Source organism: Aegilops tauschii, chromosome 6 (assembly GCF_002575655.3).
Source record: "Aegilops tauschii subsp. strangulata cultivar AL8/78 chromosome 6, Aet v6.0, whole genome shotgun sequence".
Lineage (NCBI taxonomy): Eukaryota > Viridiplantae > Streptophyta > Magnoliopsida > Poales > Poaceae > Aegilops > Aegilops tauschii.
In genome coordinates, this window is record NC_053040.3 from 474,627,882 (window position 1) to 474,650,475 (window position 22,594).

General features: G+C 43.9%; 1 protein-coding gene across 1 annotated transcript; it reads right to left on the reverse strand.

Moving 5' to 3' along the window:
* Positions 1-14,854: 14,854 nt before the first annotated feature.
* Positions 14,855-19,660, reverse strand: LOC109742330 (26S proteasome regulatory subunit 6A homolog; the record flags this gene model as incomplete). The annotated part of the gene is made up of 5 exons (XM_020301414.2): positions 14,855-15,061; positions 15,403-15,543; positions 15,652-15,771; positions 17,744-17,831; positions 19,536-19,660. Coding segments are annotated over 5 exons (603 nt in total), but the record flags the coding sequence as incomplete, so codon positions are not given.
* Between the last annotated feature and the right edge of the window lie 2,934 nt (positions 19,661-22,594).

Sequence of the window (22,594 nt, forward strand, 5' to 3'; positions counted from 1 at the left end):
ATCTTTCAACATAGTTTTTCTCTAGGAACATATCAAAATAAACAGGGAGCAATATCGCGAGCTATTGTTCTACAACATAGATATGCTAATAGTACCAGGACTAAGTTCACGATAAATTAAAGTTCAATTAATCATATTACTTAAGAACTCCCACCTAGATAGACATCCCTCTAATCCTCTAAGTGATCACGTGATCCAAATCAACTAAACCATGTCCGATCATCACGTGAGATGGAGTAGTTTCAATGGTGAACATCACTATGTTGATCATATCTACTATATGATTCACGCTCGACCTTTCGGTCTTAGTGTTCCGAGGCCATATCTGTTATATGCTAGGCTCGTTAAGTTTAACCCGAGTATTCCGCGTGTGCAACTGTTTTGCACCCGTTGTATTTGAACGTAGAGCCTATCACACCCGATCATCACGTGGTGTCTCAGCACGAAGAACTTTTGCAACGGTGCATACTCAGGGAGAACACTTATACCTTGATAATTTAGTGAGAGATCATCTTATAATGCTACCGTCAATCAAACCAAGATAAGATGCATAAAAGATAAACATCACATGCAATCAATATAAGTGATATGATATGGCCATCATCATCTTGTGCTTGTGATCTCCATCTCCGAAGCACCGTCATGATCACCATCGTCACCGGCGCGACACCTTGATCTCCATCGTAGCATAGTTGTTGTCTCGCCAACTATTGCTTCTACGACTATCGCTACCGCTTAGTGATAAAGTAAAGCAATTACAGGGCGATTGCATTGCATACAATAAAGCGACAACCATATGGCTCCTGCCAGTTCCCGATAACTCGGTTACAAAACATGATCATCTCATACAATAAATATAGCATCATGCCTTGACCATATCACATCACAACATGCCCTGCAAAAACAAGTTAGACGTCCTCTACTTTGTTGTTGCAAGTTTTACGTGGCTGCTACGGGCTGAGCAAGAATCGTTCTTACCTACGCATCAAAACCATAACGATAGTTTGTCAAGTTAGTGCTGTTTTAACCTTCTCAAGGACCGGGCGTAGCCACACTCGGTTCAACTAAAGTTGGAGAAACTGACACCCGCCAGCCACCTGTGTGCAAAGCACGTCGGTAGAACCAGTCTCACGTAAGCGTACGCGTAATGTCGGTCCGGGCTGCTTCATCCAACAATACCGCCAAACCAAAGTATGACATGCTGGTAAGCAGTATGACTTATATCGCCCACAACTCACTTGTGTTCTACTCGTGCATATGACATCTACGCATAAAACCAGGCTCGGATGCCACTGTTGGGGAACGTAGTAATTTCAAAAAAATTCCTACGCACACGAAAGATCATGATGATGCATAGCAACGAGAGGGGAGAGTGTGTCCACGTACCCTCGACCGAAAGCGGAAGTGTTAGCACAACGCGGTTGATGTAGTCGTACGTCTTCACGATCCGACCGATCAAGTACCGAACGCACGGCACCTCCGAGTTCAGCACACGTTCAGCCCGATGACGTCCCTCGAACTCCGATCCAGCCGAGTGTTGAGGGAGAGTTTTGTCAGCACGATGGCATGGTGACGATGATGATGTTCTACCGATGCAGGGCTTCGCCTAAGCACCGCTACAGTATTATCGAGGTGGACTATGGTGGAGGGGGGCACCGCACACGGCTAAAAGATCAATGATCAATTGTTGTGTCTTTGGGGTGCCCCCTGCCCTCGTATATAAATGAGCAAGGGGGGAGAGGCGGCCGGCCAGGAGAGGGGCACGCCAGGAGGAGTCCTACTCCCACCGGGAGTAGGACTCCCTCCCTTCCTTGTTGGATTAGGAGAAGGGGGAAAGAGGAGGAGGAGAAGAAGGAAAGGGGGGCGCCGCCCCCCTCCTTGTCCAATTCGGACTAGAGGGGAGGGGGCGCGCGGCCTGCCCTGGCCGCCCCTCCTCTTCTCCACTAGGGCCCATGTAGGCCCATTAAACCCCCGGGGGGTTCCGGTAACCTCCCAGTACTCCGGTATATATCCGATAACCCCTGGAACCATTCCGGTGTCCGAATATAGTCGTCCAATATATCAATCTTCATGTCTCGACCATTTCGACACTCCTCGTCTTTTCCATGATCACATCCGGGACTCCGAACTACCTTCGGTACATCCAAACATATAAACTCATAATATAACTGTCATCGAAACTTTAAGTGTGCGGACCCTACGGGTTCGAGAACTATGTAGACATGACCGAGACACGTCTCCGGTCAATAACCAATAGCGGAACCTGGATGCTCATATTGGCTCCCACATGTTCTACGAAGATCTCTATCGGTCAAACCGCATAACAACATACGTTGTTCCCTTTGTCATCGGTATGTTACTTGCCCGAGATTCGATCGTCGGTATCTCAATACCTAGTTCAATCTCGTTACCGGCAAGTCTCTTTACTCGTTCTGTAATACATCATCCCACAACTAACTCATTAGTTGCAATGCTTGCAAGGCTTAAGTGATGTGCATTACCGAGTGGGCCCAGAGATACCTCTCCGACAATTGGAGTGACAAATCCTAATCTCGAAATACGCCAACCCAACAAGTACCTTTGGAGACACCTGTAGAGCACCTTTATAATCACCCAGTTACGTTGTGATGTTTGGTAGAACACAAAGTGTTCCTCCAGTAAACGGGAGTTGCATAATCTCATAGTCATAGGAACATGTATAAGTCATGAAGAAAGCAATAGCAGAATACTAAACGATCGTGTGGTAAGCTAACGGAATGGGTCTAAGTCAATCACATCATTCTCCTAATGATGTGATCATGTTAATCAAATGACAACTCATGTCAATGGTTAGGAAACTTAACCATCTTTGATTAACGAGCTAGTCAAGTAGAGGCATACTAGTGACACTATGTTTGTCTATGTATTCACACATGTATTATGTTTCCGGTTAATACAATTCTAGCATGAATAATAAACATTTATCATGAAATAAGGAAATAAATAATAACTTTATTATTGCCTCTAGGGCATATTTCCTTCAATAGTTGGTAGGAACTCTCCAGTCGAGATGAATCAAACCATGTAGCAAAACAAATATATCTTTTGTTGGGTCAATTGTCGATGCATCAATTGAGACCCTATTATCACCAATATTGTTGTGACCATTGCCTTGTATTTTATACCTCTTCATACATGTGCCAAACTAGAAATTCTAATGTATATCACATAAAGGTTTAATATCATGCGACATATGGGTCGATAAAGCTAAACCACATTATGCTAGAAAAAACAAGCTACTGTGATGAGGTGTGAAAGCACAAAATTGGTAAAGTGTTGTATCATCTTATGTATACACCAACCAATGGTTGCCTTGGAGATAAGGCACAAAGCCCATGCATTAATATACATTGATGCCATCTATCCAAGCTACAAGGTAAAAACATAGTGCTTGCATTAAGCTATGATTAAAAACATAGTGCTTGCATATGCCCTCCAGCTGGTCATCAACGTCGCTACACTCACCATTATTGCTTACAATCTAAGGTTCCATCAATACCATATCTACGGGTTGGATTGCACTTGTTTAACCATGATAATAGCTTCAAAAATAGTGCTCTTATGATAGTGCATGTTGTTATGAAAAGTTCACATGTAGTTTCCCTTTCTATTAATGTAACGAAACATAAAGGCCTTGCAGGATAAATTCCGCGTGTAATTTTAGTTCTGCGTTTGGATCCGGACAATGAGCTTGCCCTCCGCATCGCCTTGGAGCAGTCCAAGGTGGAGATTGCTACTTCTTGAGCTTGCGTTGGGTTTGCCCTTGAAGAGGAAAGGGTGATGCAGCAAAGTAGGGGTAAGTATTTCCCTTAGTTGAGAATCAAGGTATCAATCCAGTAGCAGGAACATGCAAGTCCCTAATATATGCACCTACACAAAGAATCAAACACTTGCACCCAACACGAAAAAGGGGTTGTTAATCCCTTCACGGTCGATGGCAAAGGTAAGATCCAATAGAGATTAATATAAAAGATTACTAAAATGTAAAATAAAGTAAATAAAAATAAAGTGCAGCAAGGTATTTTTGGTATTTTATATATATATATATATATCTGAAAATAAAATGAGGAAAATAGACCCGGGGGCCATAGGTTTCACTAGAGGCTTCTCTCTTGAAGGCAAATAATACGGTGGGTAAACAAATTACTGTCGAGCAATTGATAGAAAAGCGCAAAGTTATGACGATATCCAAGGCAATGATTATGAATATAGGCATCACGTCTGTAAGTAGACCGACTCCTACCTGCATTTACTACTATTACTCCACACACCGACCGACTCCTGCCTGCATCTAGAGTATTAAGTTCATAAGAACAGAGTAACAAATTAAGTAATATGACATGATGAAGTGGGATAAACTCAAACAATATGATGAAAACCCCATCTTGTTATCCCCAATGGCAACAATGCAATACGTGTCTCCCTATCCCTACTTTGTCACTGGGTGAAATCACGCAAGTTTGAACCAAAAGCTAAGGACCTCTCCCATTGCAAGAAAAACCAATCTACCTGGCCAAACCAAACCGATAATTCGAACAAAAATACAAAGATATTAAATCATGCATATAAGAATTCAGAGAAGATTCAAATAATATTCATAGATAAGCTGATCATAAATCCGCAATTCGTCGGATCTCGACAAACACACCGCAAAATAAGATTACATCGGATAGATCTCCAAGAACATCAACGAGAACATGGTATTGAGAATCAAAGAGAGAGAAGAAGCCATCTAGCTACTAGCTATGGACCCGTAGGTCTGTGGTAAACTACTCACGCTTCATCGGAAGGGCAATAGGGTTGATGTAGATGCCCACCGTGATCAAATTCCCCTCCAGCAGATTGCTGGAAAATGTCCCAAGATGGGATCTCACGGGTACAGATGGTTGCGGCGGCGGAGAAGTATTTTTGTGGACACTTCTAGAGGTTCTGGAATCTTTGTGAATATATAGGAGGAAAAAGTAGGTCAAGGGATCCCCGAGGGGGCCACAAGGTAGGGGGGCGCCCTCCCCCTAGGGCGCGCCCTCCATCCTTGTTGCCTCCTCGTGGCTCTTCTGGCTTGGACTCCAAGTCCTCTGGGTGTCTTCTGGTCCAAGAAAAATCATCGTGAAGTTTTATTCCGTTTGGACTCCGTTTGATATTCCTTTTCTGCGAAACTCTAAAACAAGGGGAAAAAAGAAACTGACACTGGGTTCTAGCTTAATAGGTTAGTCCCAAAAATAACATAAAATAGCATAATCATATAAAACATCCAAAACAGATAATATAATAGCATGGAACAATAAAAATTATAGATACTTTGGAGACGTATCAAGCATCCCCAAGCTTAATTCCTGCTTGTCCTCGAGTAGGTAATTGATAAAAAGAAAAAAATTGATGTGCAATGCTACCTAACATATTTATCCATCTAATTTTATTTATTGTGGCATGAATGTTCAGATCCATAAGATTCAAAACAAAAGTTCATTATTGACATAAAAAATAATACTTCAAGCATACAAATAAGGCAATCATGTCTTCTCAAAATACTATGGCTAAAGAAAGTTATCCCTACAAAATCATATAGTTTGGCTATGCTCCATCTTCGTCACACAAAGTATTACATCATGCACAACCCCGATGATAAGCCAAGCAATTGTTTCATACTTTTCATGTTCTCAAACCTTTTTAATTTTCACGCAATACATGAGCATGAGCCATGGATATAGCACTATAGGTGGAATAGAATATGGTGGTTGTGGAGAAGACAAAAAGGAGATAGTCTCACATCAACTAGGCGTATCAACGGGCTATGGAGATGCCCATCAATAGATATCAATGTGAGTGAGTAGGGATTGCCATGCAACGGATGCACCAGAGCTATAAGTGTATGAAAGCTCAAAAAGAAACTAAGTCGGTGTGCATCCAACTTGCTTGCTCATGAAGACCTAGGGCATTTGAGGAAGCCCATCGTTGGAATATACAAGCCAAGTTCTATAACGAAAAATTCCCACTAGTAGTATATGAGAGTGACAAAATAGGAGACTCTCTATCATGAAGAACATGGTGCTACTTTGAAGAACAAGTGTGGAAAAGGATAGTAACATTGCCCCTTCTCTCTTTTCTCTCATTTTTTATTTTTTTCATTTTTTTTTATTTTGGTGGGCTTCTTTGGCCTCTTATTTATTTATTTATTTGGGATTCTTTGGCCTCTTTTATTTTCATAACCTCACATGGGACAATGTTATAATAATGATGATCATCACACTTTTATTTACTTACAACTAAAAAATTACAACTCGATACTAGAACAAAGGTATGACTCTATATGAATGCCTCCGGCGGTGTACCGGGATGCGCAATAATCTAGCGTAGCAAATGCCATCAAAAAACGGACAAGCCATGTAAACATCATGCTAGCTATCTTACGATCATGCAAAGCAATATGACAATGATGAAGCGTGTCATGATAAACAGAACGGTGGAAGTTGCATGGCAATATATCTCGGAATGGCTATGGAGATGCGATAATAGGTAGGTATGGTGGCTGTTTTGAGGAAAGTATAAGGTGGGTGTAATGCACCGGCGAAAGTTGTGCGGTACTAGAGAGGCTAGCAATGGTGGAAGGGTGAGAGTGCGTATAATCCATGGACTCAACATTAGTCATAAAGAACTCACATACTTATTGCAAAAGTCTATTAGCTATCGAAACAAAGTACTACGCGCATGCTCCTAGGGGGATAGATTGGTAGGAAAAGACCACCGCTCGTCCCCGACCGATACTCATAAGGAAGACAATCAACAAATACCTCATGCTCCAACTTCGTTACATAACGGTTCACCATACGTGCATGCTACGAGAATCACAAACTTTAACACAAGTATTATTACCATTCCACAATTACTTACTAGCACGACTCTAATATCACCATCTCTATATCTCAAAATAAGTGCAACGATTCAAACTTCTCATAGTATTCAATGTTCTTTATATGAAAGTTTTTGATATATCCCTCTTGGATGCCCATCATATTAGGACTAAATTCATAACCTAAGAAAATTACCATGCTGTTTAGAGAAACTCTCAAAATAATATAAGTGAAGCAAGCGAGTTCAATAATTTCTATAAAATAAAGCCACTGTCGTGCTCTAAAAAGATATAAGTGAAGCACTAGAGTAAAATTGCATAGGTCAAAAGATATAAGTGAAGCACAAAGAGTATTCTAACACGATTCATGTGTGTCCCTCTCAAAAGGTGTGTACAGCAAGGATGATTGTGGCAAACTAAAAAGAAAAGACTCATATCATACAAGACGCTCCAAGCAAAACACATATCATGTGGTGCACAAAAATATAGCCTCAAGTAAATTTGCCGATAGACGAAGACGAAAGAGGGGATGCCATCCGGGGCATCCCCAAGCTTAGGCTCTTGCCACTCCTTATTCCATAGTCCATCAAATCTTTACCCAAAACTTGAAAACTTCACAACACAAAACTCAACAGAAAACTCATGAGATCCGTTAGTATAAGAAAATAAATCACCACTTTTGGTACTGTTGTGAACTCATTCTTTATTTATATTGGTGTAATATATACTTTATTCCAACTTTTCCATGGTTCATACCCCCGATACTAGCCATAGATTCATCAAAATAAGCACAAAAATACATAGAAAATAGAATCTGTCAAAAACTAAACAGTCTGTAGCAATCTGTAAACTTAGAATACTTCTGTAACTCATAAAATTCTTAAAAATTAGGAAAACATAGGCAATTTGTATATCAATCTTGTGTAAAAAATTCAGAGCAAAAGCACGCTTCTGTGATTTATTAAAATTATTTTACTGGGCACAAAAGTTTCTGTTTTTCATCAAGATCAAATCAACTATCATCGTAAGCCATCTCAAAGGTCTTACTTGGCTCAAACAATAATTAAAATTGTTAAACACAATCATAACAGTAGCATAATTGTGTGATTATTGAAAAACATTAGCAAAAACAAAAAACAAAAAATTGGGTTGCCTCGCAACAAGCACTATTGTTTAACGCCCCTAGCTAGGCATAAAGCAATAAATCTAGGTATTGTCATCTTTGCCCCTTATCTTTTTAGTGGAGTTATGATCAAATCCGGGAGGTTCTTTGCGTTTCCCATCATCTTCAGAAATCTTAATATCTAGAGCATCTAACCGCTTGTTGCAAAGAGTGATCAACATATTCATGTGGTGGAGGTTTCCACTAATATTTTTGAGAGGTTCAAAAGATTTTTGCAAATCAACCAGATTTTTCTGTACTTCACACAACTTTTCCAAAACTTGTGTTCCCTCATGGGTATGATGGAATCCCTTTTGTGAGGGTAATGTTCCTACCACACCTTCTATTAGTTCATAAGCAAAGTTGGCATCAATCTCAACAAAATTTCCTTTAGCAGCGAAATCCAAAAGTTGCCTATGGGGCATGGTTAGACTAATATAAAAATTACGAAGTAAAATCTTAATGCCCCCTTTTTAGTATAGATGCGAAAAGATTCGAACATCCTATACCAAGCATCCTTTAAAATTTCTCCTTGTTTTTGTTTTAAATGAAGAATTTCAAAGTCTGGAGACAAAGGAGGTTTTGTAGAGCTAGTCATGGTGAGAAGATAAAGACAAAGCAAACGACTTAGTACACAAGCAAGCAAACGAAAAGACGAACGGAAGGAGGGCAAATAAAAAGGAAAATATTTTTTTTATTTTTCTGAAGACATTTTAGAAGTGGGGGAGAGGAAAACCAGAGGCGAATGGCAAATAATGTAATGCAAGAGATGAGAGTTTATGATGGGTACTTGGTAGGCTTGATGTAGATCTCCCCGGCAATGGCGCTAGAAATTCTTCCTGCTTCTTCTTGAGCTTGCGTTGCTTTTTTCCCTTGAAGAGGAAAAGGTGATGCAGCAAAGTAGGGATAAGTATTTCCTTCAGTTGAGAACAAGGTATCAATCCAGTAGGAGAAACACGCAAGTCCCCAATATATGCACCTACACAAACAATCAAACACTTGCACCCAACGCGGAAAAGGGGTTGTCAATCCCTTCACGGTCAATGGCAAAGGTAAGATCCAACAGAGATTGATATAAAAGATTACTAAAACGTAAAATAAAGTAAATATAAATAAAGTGCAGAAATGTATTTTTGATATACAGATCTGAAAATATAATGAGGAAAGTAGACCCGGGGCCATAGGTTTCATTGGAGGCTTCTCTCTTGAAGGTAAATAATATGGTGGGTAAACAAATTACTGTCGAGCAATTGATATAGAAGTGCAAAGTTATGACAATATCCAAGGCAATGATTATGAATATAGGCATCACGTACGTATCAAGTAGACCCACTCCTGCCTGCATATACTACTATTACTCCACATATCGACCGACTCCTGCCTGCATCTAGAGTATTAAGTTCATAACAATAGAGTAACACATTAAGTAAGATGACGTGATGTAGCAGGATAAACTGAAGCAATATGATGAAAACCTCATCTTGTTATCCCTGATGGCAACAATGCAATACGTGTCTTGCTACCCGTACTTTGTCACTGGGTGAAATCACGCAAGATTGAACCCAAAGCTAAGCACCTCTCCCATTGCAAGAAAAACCAATCTAGTTGGCCAAACCAAATGGATAATTCAAAGAGAAATACGAAGATATTAAATCATGCATATAAGAATTCAGAGAAGATTCAAATAATATTCATAGATAAGTTGATCATAAATCCACAATTTATCGGATCTCGACAAACACACCGCAAAAGAAGATTACATCGGATAGATCTCCAAGAACATCAACAAGAACATGGTATTGAGAATCAAAGAGAGAGAGGAAGCCATCTAGCTACTAGCTATGGACCCGTAGGTATGTGGTAAACTACTCACGCTTCATCGGAAGGGCAATAGGGTTGATGTAGATGCCCTCCGTGATCGAATCCCCCTCCGGCAGATTGCCGGAAAAGGTCCCAAGATGGGATATCACGGGTACAGAAGGTTGCAGCGACGGAAAAGTATTTTTGTGGACGCTTTTGGAGGTTCTGGAATATTTGTGAATATATAGGAGGAAGAAGTAGGTCAGGGGATCCCCGAGGGGGGGGCACAAGGTAGGGAATGCCCCCCCCCCCCTAGGGCGTGCCCTCCACCCTTGCCGCCTCCTCGTGGCTCTTCTAGCTTGGACTCCAAGTCCTCTGGGTGTCTTCTGGTCCAAGAAAAATCATCGTGAAGTTTTATCCCTTTTGGACTCCGTTTGATATTCCTTTTCTACGAAACTCTAAAACAAGGAAAAAAAGAAACTGGCAGTGGGCTCTAGGTTAATAGGTTAGTCCCAAAAATAATATAAAATAGCATAATAATGCATATAAAACATCCAAAACAGATAGTATAATAGCATGGAACAATAAAAATTATAGATACGTTGGAGACGTATCAGAGATTAGGGGCAGCTCCGGATCTGCAGTCTCGTCACGGCCGCAGCTTCCCCGTCGGCGCAGCTCGGACGCCGGCGCTGGCCCCTTCCGGCCCGTGCGCAGCTCCGATAGGCGGCCTGCGCAATGTGCACCTGCCCTACGTTGTCCCCTGCCCTCCAGTTGCTACTCCCCCACGTGGGGCAGCGGTGGGTGCTTGTTGATAGTGCATGTTGTTATGAAAAGTTCACATGTAGTTTCCCTTTCTTTTAATGTACCGAAACATAAAGGCCTTGCACGATAAATTTCGCGTGTAATTTTAGTTCTGCGTTTGGATACAACCCGTTGTAATAGAGCAAGAGCTGCTAGATTCTTGCTCATGTTCAGGTTCAGAACATTTTGTCATGTCAAGTAGTACTAAATATTTTTCAAATCTTACCGGTGGATTTGTTGAAATTTAGATCTTCCCTTTATTATCTTAAGTACTTGAAGTTGTTCTTAGCATTACTATTGCTTTTTACAATAAATGCAACTAAAATATTGATGTGACTTTTTTGTGCTTCCTCCAACTTTGCATTTAATAATTTACTTACATGGTTCTCGTCATATTTGCAGGACAAAAAGAAGACACAAGTTCAACACTCATCAAGCCTTACTTGGATGCATCTCAAATCAAGCCACAAACTAGAAAATGGCATTTGTAATTTGATTATTTGGATTTTTCTTTATGGAGTTGCTTATGATTGTGTGCTGCAAATTGTTCATGACAACTGTAATTTGATTATGTGGATTTTTCTTTATGGAGATGCTTATGATTGTGTGTTGCAACTTGTTCATGGCGGTTGTAATTTTATTATGTAGATTTTGCTTTATGAGCTACTTATGATTGTGTGATGCAACCTTTTATGCTAGTTGGGTTTTAAATTTTGGAAAGACTATGTTTGTCTCGTTCCAAGTTAATCTTGGCCCGGGTTGATGAATTATTGCCAAAATGGTATCCAAACAAGATGTGCATATCATTTAAATTGATAAATTGTAGTGTCACCCAAACATGATATTTGGATTTGGAATCAAGATTCAACCAAATGAAGTCCCAGCATAGATTTCATTTCAACCAAATGAAATGAAATGAGAGGTGCCAAACGAGTTGTGAAGTGTTTTGGAGAGTTTTCTTATGGAAGAAATTGGATCGTGATCTGTATTCAACGAGAATAGGAATTTATCCTCTAATGTAACACATATCCAGAGGTGACCGAGAAACTCGGTCTCTCATGAGCAATCTCACTCCGCCACCGACCCCACTACCATTGTACTGTATTCCCGTCCTTTCTGACAAGATTCCTATACACTACCCCCTCATCGTCAAACCATCACTCGTGCGAGCCCCAGCCTCCTGCGTGGGTCTCAGGGTTGCTCAGGGGCAGGAGATCTACGAGGGTGCGAGTGCCATTTCAGTATCCATTACCCGCAAATGCGATGAAACCCAGAGGATAACCACGCGTGGCACTGACTCCGTTGGGTGACTCTCAAAGGCCATATGTACTTGAGAGCACGCGATGGCGGAGGATGCTCTGGTGAAGGCGCACCTGAAGCTGGTTCTGCAGATTTTTGGGAGAGCCACGCCCGAGGAGAGATTGAGGTTGGTCCCAGGCTGTTGGATAGATTCATAAGAGATGATTCTGTGGGTAATGTTAGAGGTAAATTTGACAGGTCCAGTGCAACGCTCGCGTTGGGTAGGTCTCAGGGCGAGGGATTTCCCACATCAAACTAGTAGGTCTATGAGATCCTTGGACAGGCTAAGGTTGGGCTTCTATTCTCTGGCTTAAATAGCCGCACTTGGTCCCTCGGGTGGCACGCCCCAGCGGCGTCACACGACGACATGAATGTGTCCTCATTGAAAATCAGAGGAGGCGTCAGTCGAACCAATGGTTTCTACGTCTTTTCGCATGGGCCCTTGTGATGAGTCTAGCGTGGCAGGCGCCCGGGTGCATCCAGGCGTCCCATAACCGCCCCAACATGGGTCGGGTATGGGAGTGCCAGTTCGCCCGGACACTTGGCCGAATTTGCCATATCCGATTGTGTGGCTCTTTTTTTTCCGGGTAATGACCGGTCCGGGGCGAATATAAGGGCTCCTATTGTAGATGCTCTAATAAACCCTTGCCCTGTCATGCAACGTGTTTGGTATGAGGCTATGCTCTCTTCTCTTCTTTGTGTGTCTGTTCGCACACGAATACGTCACCGTGTACCTCCAACGCCGAGGGTGATGCACCGCAGCTCACGTCGAAGGAGACCTGTCCGGAAGCACGGTACGCAAGCAATCCAGCGGGCGCTTTTGATGACCCGAAACTCCACATGCCTGGGAGGGACCAAGTCAAGGCGCGTGGTGGCTATGGACTACCCTAGATCGACCTGGTCGCCCATAGGGCCTCGTGGATCACCGCCCTGCAAACGAAGAACGAGAGAAGAACGAAAAGAAGAAGAACTAGGGTTAAGAAGAAAACATAAAAGATAAAAAGTGATAGATGATTTGTCCGATTGTGTGTTGTTCAATCCGCTATCACCTCTTATCTATTTATGAGGCGGCTGGACTTCCCGTGCAAGAAAAGGACTCCAAACCCGTCCAATCTTTTCAAAATTAACCAAACTCGGATTTTAGGCGAGTCTGAGACATCAGTTCGGTTTTTGACACTCACCGGCCACAAACAATCTCGGATGAAGATGCATCCAAAAGCAAATTTAACCGTTTCGACGAGGCGAACAACTTTCATGTTGAGCGTGTTTCGATTTGAGGCAATTTTCAAGGCCGAATCATTTGCGCAAGACAGATGGTTACTCGCGCTACCCATGATGTCTGATGGGGCGGGCCAGTTTTGGCTCGTGACAGGGCCGTATTCAGATGGCTTTAACTTTTACATATGATCTCGGATTGAGGCCATTTTTATATTAAAATCGACCGTTTCGACGAGACGAAGACAATTCGTGTACAAAGTTTTCTCATTTAAGGTCATCCTGGAGGCTTAATTGGCTGAATAATACTCTGAATACCAAATCTTAGTACTTTGAGTATAGTTTCGGCCCTCGAGATGAGATCGGATGGTGATGGCCCAAACTTCAAAGATGTTCACATCGACAATACAAAACTTTTTCATGTAGATCATTTCTTCATTTGAATCCATCTTAATTAATTTGTTGACCTTGCCAAAATCTGATGTCAACAGTGTCTGTGCGAGGCTACGTTTTGTTCCAGCTTCCCCTGCAAGAGAGAGCATGCGTAAAGCTCCACTGCTGCATTTTTTTTTCTCTTTGTGTATAAAATGGAAAGGAACATTACTGGTTGCATTGAGTGATTGTTTTGCTTTGCTTGTGGAAGCTCGATCACTGGCTACTGTTGGACTCCGGCTCTCCAAACACGGTGAAACAGAGGACACATCACGCTATACATTTCCTGCACGTATGATGGGGTTCAAAGGGTCGTTTTTTCTTAGTTGGTTTTTTTCTATGAGCAAAGAGGGTTTTCTTTATTCTTTTGATCTTAAGAGTTTTTTTTCGTAATGTTATAAGCATGGAGAAAAACGCAAAAGTATATACAAAATCTCCAGGGTGCTCTCAGATCGGCTAGTCTGGGCTGGCCGGCTGGGCTTTCCGGCTCGCGCCGAGTCGCCGCTCGGCTGCTCGTGCGTCATAATAATAGTCCCACCTGGCTAGGTTGCAGGAAGCTTGTCCAGCTTATAAGGTGAGGTGCGGCAACTTGTAGCATGTACTCGTTTGAACAGGATCTCTGACATCTGTTTGTACCATTGCAACTGAGACCAACTGACCACTGCCGGGTGGCCCACAAGGGGAGGTTGCCTTGACAGACCACACATTTTTTTTTTTTTGCTGTTTTTTCACCTTCCATCCAAACTCCCGGATTTCTGTTTGTTATTCGAATTTTTTACAAGATGGAGATGATTGCATTGGGTGATTGTTTCAAACTTTCGGTCAGACTTTGGGGGGATTCCCTTTTGTTGTTTCAAACTTTTTGTAACATTGGATGATTGCTTCGCTTGCCAAAACAAAGGACCAGAAAACTTATCCCTCCAACGCAGGTCAACAGCGGTGACTCAGACCCACAAAACAAACTACTGTCAACCCAAACTCTCATTAACAGGGGACAAATTATAGCGATAACACACTGATAGAAAATATTTTTGGAGTCTACAGGGTGTCCCAGATGTTGTCAAAATCAAACTACTGTTAACTCAAACCCTCGTGAACACGGGACAAATTATAGCGATCATTTCATCGAATCAAACACTGATAAAAAAGCCAGTGGCGAGTCCCTGGGGCTGGGGACACCAATCTGGCACCGAGCTAATGCATCCTGAACAAGCCGTATAGTCCACAATTCACATTTTCGGCACAGAGCAATTGGTTAGAAATAATTTCTTCAGGTACAGGCGCAAAAGCAAGAATGCTTCACACAATAAGGAGGATTCGGGAATTAAACTATATTACAAACAGCGGTCATCACAGGACCAAGCATTCTGATTACTTAAGGGAAAGTAAGCGTAATAATTCAAGCTGGACTTCTTCTTTGCTTGCACCTGGATAATGCCTTCTTTGGAATCTTCATGGATCACCTGCATGAGCAAAAATAACAGTTAAACATGCTTCGTGAGGAAATGCACTTCAGGCAGTCAACTCAACAAAATTGATGGTACGAGCTACCAAGCCCCAAAAAATGCTTCGAGATATCAAAGCAGCATATTATATATGGAGTACTGTATTATACTCCACTATGATTATCATTGTATAATTTATTATATTTCAGGCTGTTCACTTCATGCTGAATATGCCATAGACCTAATGTCGATTTATTTAGAACTTATTTTCTGATACCCAAGATCCTAATCAATCTACCAATAAAGTGACACTTCCACAGCAACCTCAATGTGGCAAAAAAACAAAACTCAGCACAAACCTCTGTACCGTCCCTACGTAGGGCAAGCATGCCAGCTTCCACAGAAATAGCCTTCAGTTGTGCACCGTTGAAATCATCAGTTGAACGATCCAGCTCCTCAAAGTTGACATCAGGATGTACGTTCATCTTTCTTGAGTGAATCTACAAGATAGAACACAGAACAAACTTCTTTGAGTCCACAAAACCAAATAAGGTCAGCATTTTTCGCAACAAGAGCTACTGGCATTTCCCAGATATCAAGAGACATACTTGCAAAATTCTAGCTCTTGCTTCTTCCGTCGGATGAGGGAACTTAATCTTTCGGTCCAGGCGACCAGAACGGAGTAAAGCAGGATGAAGAATATCTGCCCGATTTGTTGCAGCTATCACCTGCAAGTCACACAACAAAAATGCGTCAATGAAACATGATTAATAAACATTTATAAGGTATTAATCATCTCTAGAATCATGACCAACTCAAGCCAATTTGTGGCTACTCATCAACCAATCAAATAAAAAAATGGAAAAAGTATATTTTTCGTCCCTCAACTCTTTCGAAAGTCTAGATTTGGTCGCTCAACTCAAAAACCGGCAAACCATACTCCCTCGACTCTTCAAACCGGATAGATTTAGTCCCTCATCCCAACCAACCCGGTGTCGCTGCTGGCTCAGCACGGTTTTGACCGGTCTTCGCTAACGTGGCAAAATTTCTCTGTCCTACTTGTCCTATCTCTTATTCCTCTCATCTCCCCCTAGCAGGCATTTGATCGAGCAACTCGCGTGCGAGTCTGCACTTCCACAGCCGGCACCACTTCATCGCCTGACTAGGCAACACCAGCTAGGAGTACGTCGCCGGCACCATCGGCCGGACCTACACGCCTTGGCTGCTCGTCGAAGGCAGCCGCCGGGGACTGCCGCGCATACCGGGGCTTGGCACATTGACAAGTCGACGACGGCCGTTGTTGTAGACGTTGCGGAGGCACTTGTGCTCGTCGGCTTCCTCCTCGTCGCTGATGCTTGATGGTGTCACGGTAATCGCCGCCAAAGCGAGAGCCCTGCAGGTTGCTGGTGCAGAGGTGTGTGAAAATGGTGGAGAGCACATGGAGGCGCAAATACTCGATGGCTCCTAGTCTGGACGGTGGAAGGGCGTCGAGCTGCGGGATGGCGAACGGCTGGACGTAGTACATATTGGGAAGGAGGGGTTGTCCGTACAAAAGACGACGCTGGGGAGAGATGGATGTGAGGCGCACGGCGGGCCAGAGCTCGCCGTTCATGCGCACGCCAGACGGGTGCAGCACGGCGGTGCTCATCTTGAGCATCGAGAGGCGTATCCGAGGTGGCCGAACCTAGAGAGAAAATGACCAGGTGTCCTAGCATATGATCACTCATATTTTTCATCTAAAAATGGGTTGTCAAACACTATATTTTGCATGAAATTTACAAAGAAAACATCTTGCACCCGGTGTCCTGTGCACCCGGGTATCTCAACTTGGGTACGCCCTCGGAGGTGGCAGTTGTCAAACATGGCGACCGTGAGCACCGTGCTGTTGTCGAACATGCTCGTTCCACCGCGGGATGCATGAGTCGACGATGGTGCGCGTGCGCACGCACTTCTGCCCTTATTTGGCCATGCAGTATGCGTCGGCGGTGCTCCCCGGTCACAGTGGGCATGGCAGCACGGAGATCGCATGGCCGGTGTCTAGCAGTGGCTTGTACCACGACTCCACGAGGATGCCATGCCATGGGCGGCGATGCAGTGCGCGGTTGTATCCATGCAGTCACATGACTCACATGGTGATGTGAGATAGCTGCAATCCCGTCTCAGGCAGAAATGTATTTTTATAGAAGAAGCCCACCCGAGATGAGGCATCAGAAAATTCGCTCTCGATGGGATTCAAATTTTTGGCGCAGGCTACACCACTGTGCACCCTTGCCACTAGGCTACAGCCTAGTTCTTGCTCCACTTTAGACACAAAGTGGAGTTTTGCTGGGTTGGTTAAGATCTTGTGCGTATCAAAAAAATCTAAGCGACCCAATCACTTGTACGCTGATGTGTCAACAAACGGTGAAAACCATGTCCATGTCACACAAGAACCACCCAATGTGATATGAGGGACTAAATTTATCCGGTTTGAAAAGTTAGGGAATCAAGTTTTGCTGGTTTTGAAATTGAGAGACTATTTTTATACTTTCAAGAAAATTGAGGGACAGAAAATATACTTTCTAAAACAAAATCTATTTTATCAAATTACTGTTCCCAAAACAACTAGCTAGGCCAAACCATCAGGACCAAACAAATTATCTTTACAGGTGGAGCTTGTATGCATTCAGAGTATAGAGACGAATATTAGGACATGCTGACCTTTATCCTCTCATCACTGCTAAATCCATCTAGCTGATTTAGCAAGTCCAACATAGTTCGTTGCACTTCTCTGTCACCACTAACTTCACTGCAGTCAAATAGAAAAATACAACAATATCATTATATACTTCCCGGTAAATAAACATATCTAGTTGCAAGTAATCAATATATTTACACTGCATTCATCACATATGTATGTGCAGCATATGTGATGAATGCATATGCTGAAAGTTGTTAAGATGTATTTATCTCGGTCAGTTAGTGCAGGGCTGCAGGCCCATATATCACACCTAACCCTTCACCCCCTCGCGTCGCCTCCCCTGGGCGACACCAGGGGATCCAAACCCTAGCGCCGCCGGGCCCCTCCCGTCTCCTCTCCTGCCGCCGGCCAAGTCCGTAGTGGCGGCGTGCCCGACACCAAAGCGCTAGGGCGGGTGGTGTGCTGCGGGATTTCCCGGAGGTGGCATTGGCGACTCCGACGTTGGATCCACGAGCAACATGTAGGGCGGCGCCCCTTGCTTGTGCAGCGGCGGCCAGATCCATGGCCGGCATGGTGCTCTTCCCCTCGGGGGAGTTTGTGCCTGGAGATGGGTGGCGGCGAAAGTCGCGGATCTGGAGTCCCGTCCAGGTCCGCCCCGGCGTGGTTTTTTTCAACCGGCGGCGTGTGGAGGGACTGGTGAGGGGCGGCTGGAGGCTCCCTGCTGGTGTGCCAACGACGGCTTTCGTCTTCACGGCGAGGCTCCGTACAGTTCCAGTCAGCTGCGAGATCAGGGGGCCGTGACGTCCGGTGAAAATCGTGCTAACTACGGTCATGGCGGACGATGGAGGCATCTGTGATGTCGTTCCCTTCTCGAGGCATCGTTGTTGCAGGTCGTCGCACCCCACTCGTGATGCTCCGGGGGAAACCCTAGATCTGGGTCTGCCGGATCGGACGATGATGGCACCTTCGATGTCGCTGTCCCTTCTGGGAGCATCGTTTTGGAGCAAGTGATGACTGGAGGGGACAAGAGGAGGAGCGGTGTTACATCTACCACAAGGCCGATGGCGGACCCCGGCGGCATGGCGCTGCGGAGGTTTGGCGACGGGCGCGTGTGGACGGATACATGCAGGATGGTGGCGTTGTCTGGCGCCGTGGTAGCGTCGACGGCAGGCCAGGCAAGGTCGATGCGTCAGTTCCTGCTCCGGAGATGGACCGGTGGAATAATGCGGCGGCAGCCTCTGAGAGTGTGCCGGTCTGGTGTATGACCCAGTCCTGGTATGTGGCTGGGCTGGGGCATCCGGTTTTAGATGGTAGGCTTTGGTGCGATGTTTGTTTGGTATTTGGCTCGGACATTCGGCACCCATTCATCAAGGGGATAGGGTACAAGTGTTGCCTAGATGGTGGCTTCAGGCTTACTGGTGTATTACTTTGTATGATCTTTGTGAATAATTAATAAAATGGTTGCATGCATTGTCTAGATGCAGAGGCTGAGGGTACATCCTCCTTTTCAAAAAAATAAATTCTCTGAAGTATAAAATCATGAACAGTTTCCTTATTTTACATATAAATAGAAGGTTGAAGGAGTGGTCGACTTGCAGGGATACTAGATGACTTTCTTTGTACAAAGATTATAGCATGGTTTTCATCAGCAATTCGCAAATTAAAAAAAGAGTAACAACATTGCGGGACATACTTCAACCATAATAGATCAACAGATGTAAAGAGACACTAAGCATTCACGCTAGACTAAACTGAAAAAATCCCAACGCTTAGTGTACAAAGCGATGCATGAAAAAAAAATGCAAAATGCACGTGTCAAAACGCTTTGTTCCAATTGCATCAATATCATCAATAAAAATAATGTAGGGGCCCTTCTCCTTTGCCATCTCAAAGGCATCTCGAACGAGCTTTGCCCCATCACCAATGAACATCTGAAACAATTCATAAAAAAGTTAATATCTTCCAAAACTATACCCAGAAGAATTAAGTGGACAAATGCTGGACCCGAGAATATTCCAGATGCAAATAGACATTCCAACTAGGCGGTGGCGGTGAGGAGTAAGTGGACAAATGCTGGACCTGGGAACCTGCAGAACTATATATAGAAAACATTTGATCACCACCTAATTAAAATTAACTGGTGGCGGCGAGTTAACCCTACCAGCGGCGGCGCCCTAACCCTATCCCTGGCTAGAGGCGGCGACGACCTAAGCCTACTGTCGGCGGCGCCCTAACCCTAGCCCTAGCGGTGGCTTGGGGTGCGCTTACACTAGGCCCAACGGCGGCGGCAACGCCCAAACCCTAGTGGCAAGAGAAGGAGGAGAGTGAGGGAGACTGGGACATACCGGCTGGAGAGGCGCAGATGGTCTCGACAACGGGAAGAGACGGTGACGGGAGAAGACGCACCAAACAGGATGGAGAGGGCAAACGCCGAAGAAGAGGCTAGAATTTCTATCGATTTGAGTTAGTGTGGCAAAAACGGATTGTTTTTTGTGTATAGGCGATAGCAGTGACGGACGCTGCAAAGCACCCGCCACAATAAACTACTACCTCCGTCCCATAATATAAGATATTATGGGATAGAGGAAGTACATGGTTAATACGCACCCGTCCAAAATTGTATGATCGAATTTGGACACTTTCCAGATTTAGTAAAAAAAAATTCACTATTACATTACGTGTGGCGGGCGTCACACAGTGCCCGCACTGCAATTTTTTGGAATTTTTGAACTCTTTTGGCGTGAGTTGCCGAAAGACGTACGGCGGGCATTGCTTAATGGTGTAGTAGTGGCGGCCTCTTTGCGCCGCCCACCACTAGAGTCTTTCATCACACTAGTAGAAAAAGGGTCAAATGTGAAGCACATTAGTGCCGGTTAGATTTTGAGCCGGTACTAATGTGTCTATTAGTGCCGGTTCCAACGGCTAGGCGGGCGGAGATCATTAGTACCGGTTCGTGAGCAACCTTTTGTACCGGTTCGTGTCACGAACCGGTACTAATGATGCTGCGTCAGGCTGTGGTCAGGCTGGGGCCCCACGGGCACCTTTAGTACCGGTTCGTGCCATGAACCGGTAGTATAGTTTCTTAGTAAACTGTTTTTTAGTCCCACCTCGCGAAGAGAGAGGCACTAGGAGCGGTTTATAAGCCCTGAGTGCAGAGACGATGAAGGATAGGCGCAATGCTCATCTGCACGTTGCTTAGCCCTGAGGAATAGTGTAGACTACACGGAGCTATGTGCAGTGCAGTTTGCACTATTCTGAAAGGCTTGAAGCTAATTAACGAAAATTGTGCCTCTTTTTTATCTTTAATAACTTATTACAACTCCGGACTTCTTGTGTTACGGTAAAAACTGGACGCACTTCGTATACAAACTGGACAATCTCTTTCGAAGTATCAGGGTTTCTGACGAGAACTCATCTGTTACATTGGCACTTCATTTTTTTAAACTTATTACAACTCCAGATTTTTTTGCGTTCCGTACACACCATTCAAAGCGACGTCATCAATTTCCAACACGTTCTGACATCATTTGCTGTTTTCAGTCATTTACCGATTTGTTTAGAGAGCTAAACGACGGTGAAATTGAAAATCACTACAAAATGAACTCTGGAAATGTTGGAACTTGGCATGGTATCATCATTTCGCACGCATAGCATGTGCAAAAGAGTAGAGAGGGTCACGGCGAAAACTGGACGCACCTCGTGTACAAACTGGACAATCAATTTCGGAGTATCAGGGTTTCGGACGAGAACTCATCTGTTACACGTGCACTTCAATGTTTTTTAAACTTATTTGAACTCCAGCCTATTTTTGCGTTCAGTATGCATCTTTCAAAGCGACGTCATCAATTTCCAACACGTTCTGACATCATTTGCTGTTTTTCAGTCATTTACCGATTTGTTTAGAGAGCTAAATGACGGTGAAATTGAAAATCACTACAAAATGAACTCTGAAAATGTTGGAACTTGGCATGGTATCATCATTTCGCCCGCATAGCATGTGCAAAAGAGTAGAGAGGGTCACGGCGAAAACTGGACGCACCTCGTGTACAAACTGGACAAGCTCTTTCGGAGTATCAGGGTTTTGGACGAGAACTCATCTGTTACACGGGCACTTCAATGTTTTTTAAACTTATTTGAACTCCAGCCTATTTTTGCGTTCAGTATGCATCATTCAAAGCGACGTCATCAATTTCCGACACGTTCTGACATCATTTGCTGTTTTTCAGTCATTTACCGATTTGTTTAGAGAGCTAAATGACGGTGAAATTGAAAATCACTACAAAATGAATAGCAGAAAATAAATAATGCAGAAAAGGAAAAAACTATATAATTTTTTTTATATTCACAAAGAAACTAAATACAGCAAAAAAAATTACTCGGAAATAAATAGAAGAAAATTATATAAAAAATTGTTGGGGCGCTGCCCGCTAGGCCTGCCAACCCTAGGGTTTGCAAATACAGGCCCAGAAGGGCTAGCAGGCTCAACGGGCAGCGCGCCAAAGTTAGGCCCAGAAGCCTGCTATAGAGAGGAGTTCGAGACAGCAGCCGCGCCGGGGCTTTTAAACTGGTGCAGGCGCCCCTCGGCTAGCGAGGTGGGACTAAACTTGTCCGCACCGCTCCTGCGCCAGTGCACACCTTTAGTACCGGGTCGTGGCTCCAACCGGTACTAAAGGGGGGGCCTTTAGTACCGGTTGGAGCCACGAACCGGTACTAAAGGGGAAGTTTCCCGCCCCTTGGCCTGGCGAAAATTGGCCTTTAGTACCGGTTGGTGGCTCCAACCGGTACTAAAGGCCCCTCCTATATATATGGCACTTACGAAAAATTCAGTTTCATCGACCACCACTTCTTCTCCAACTACTTCGTGCGACATC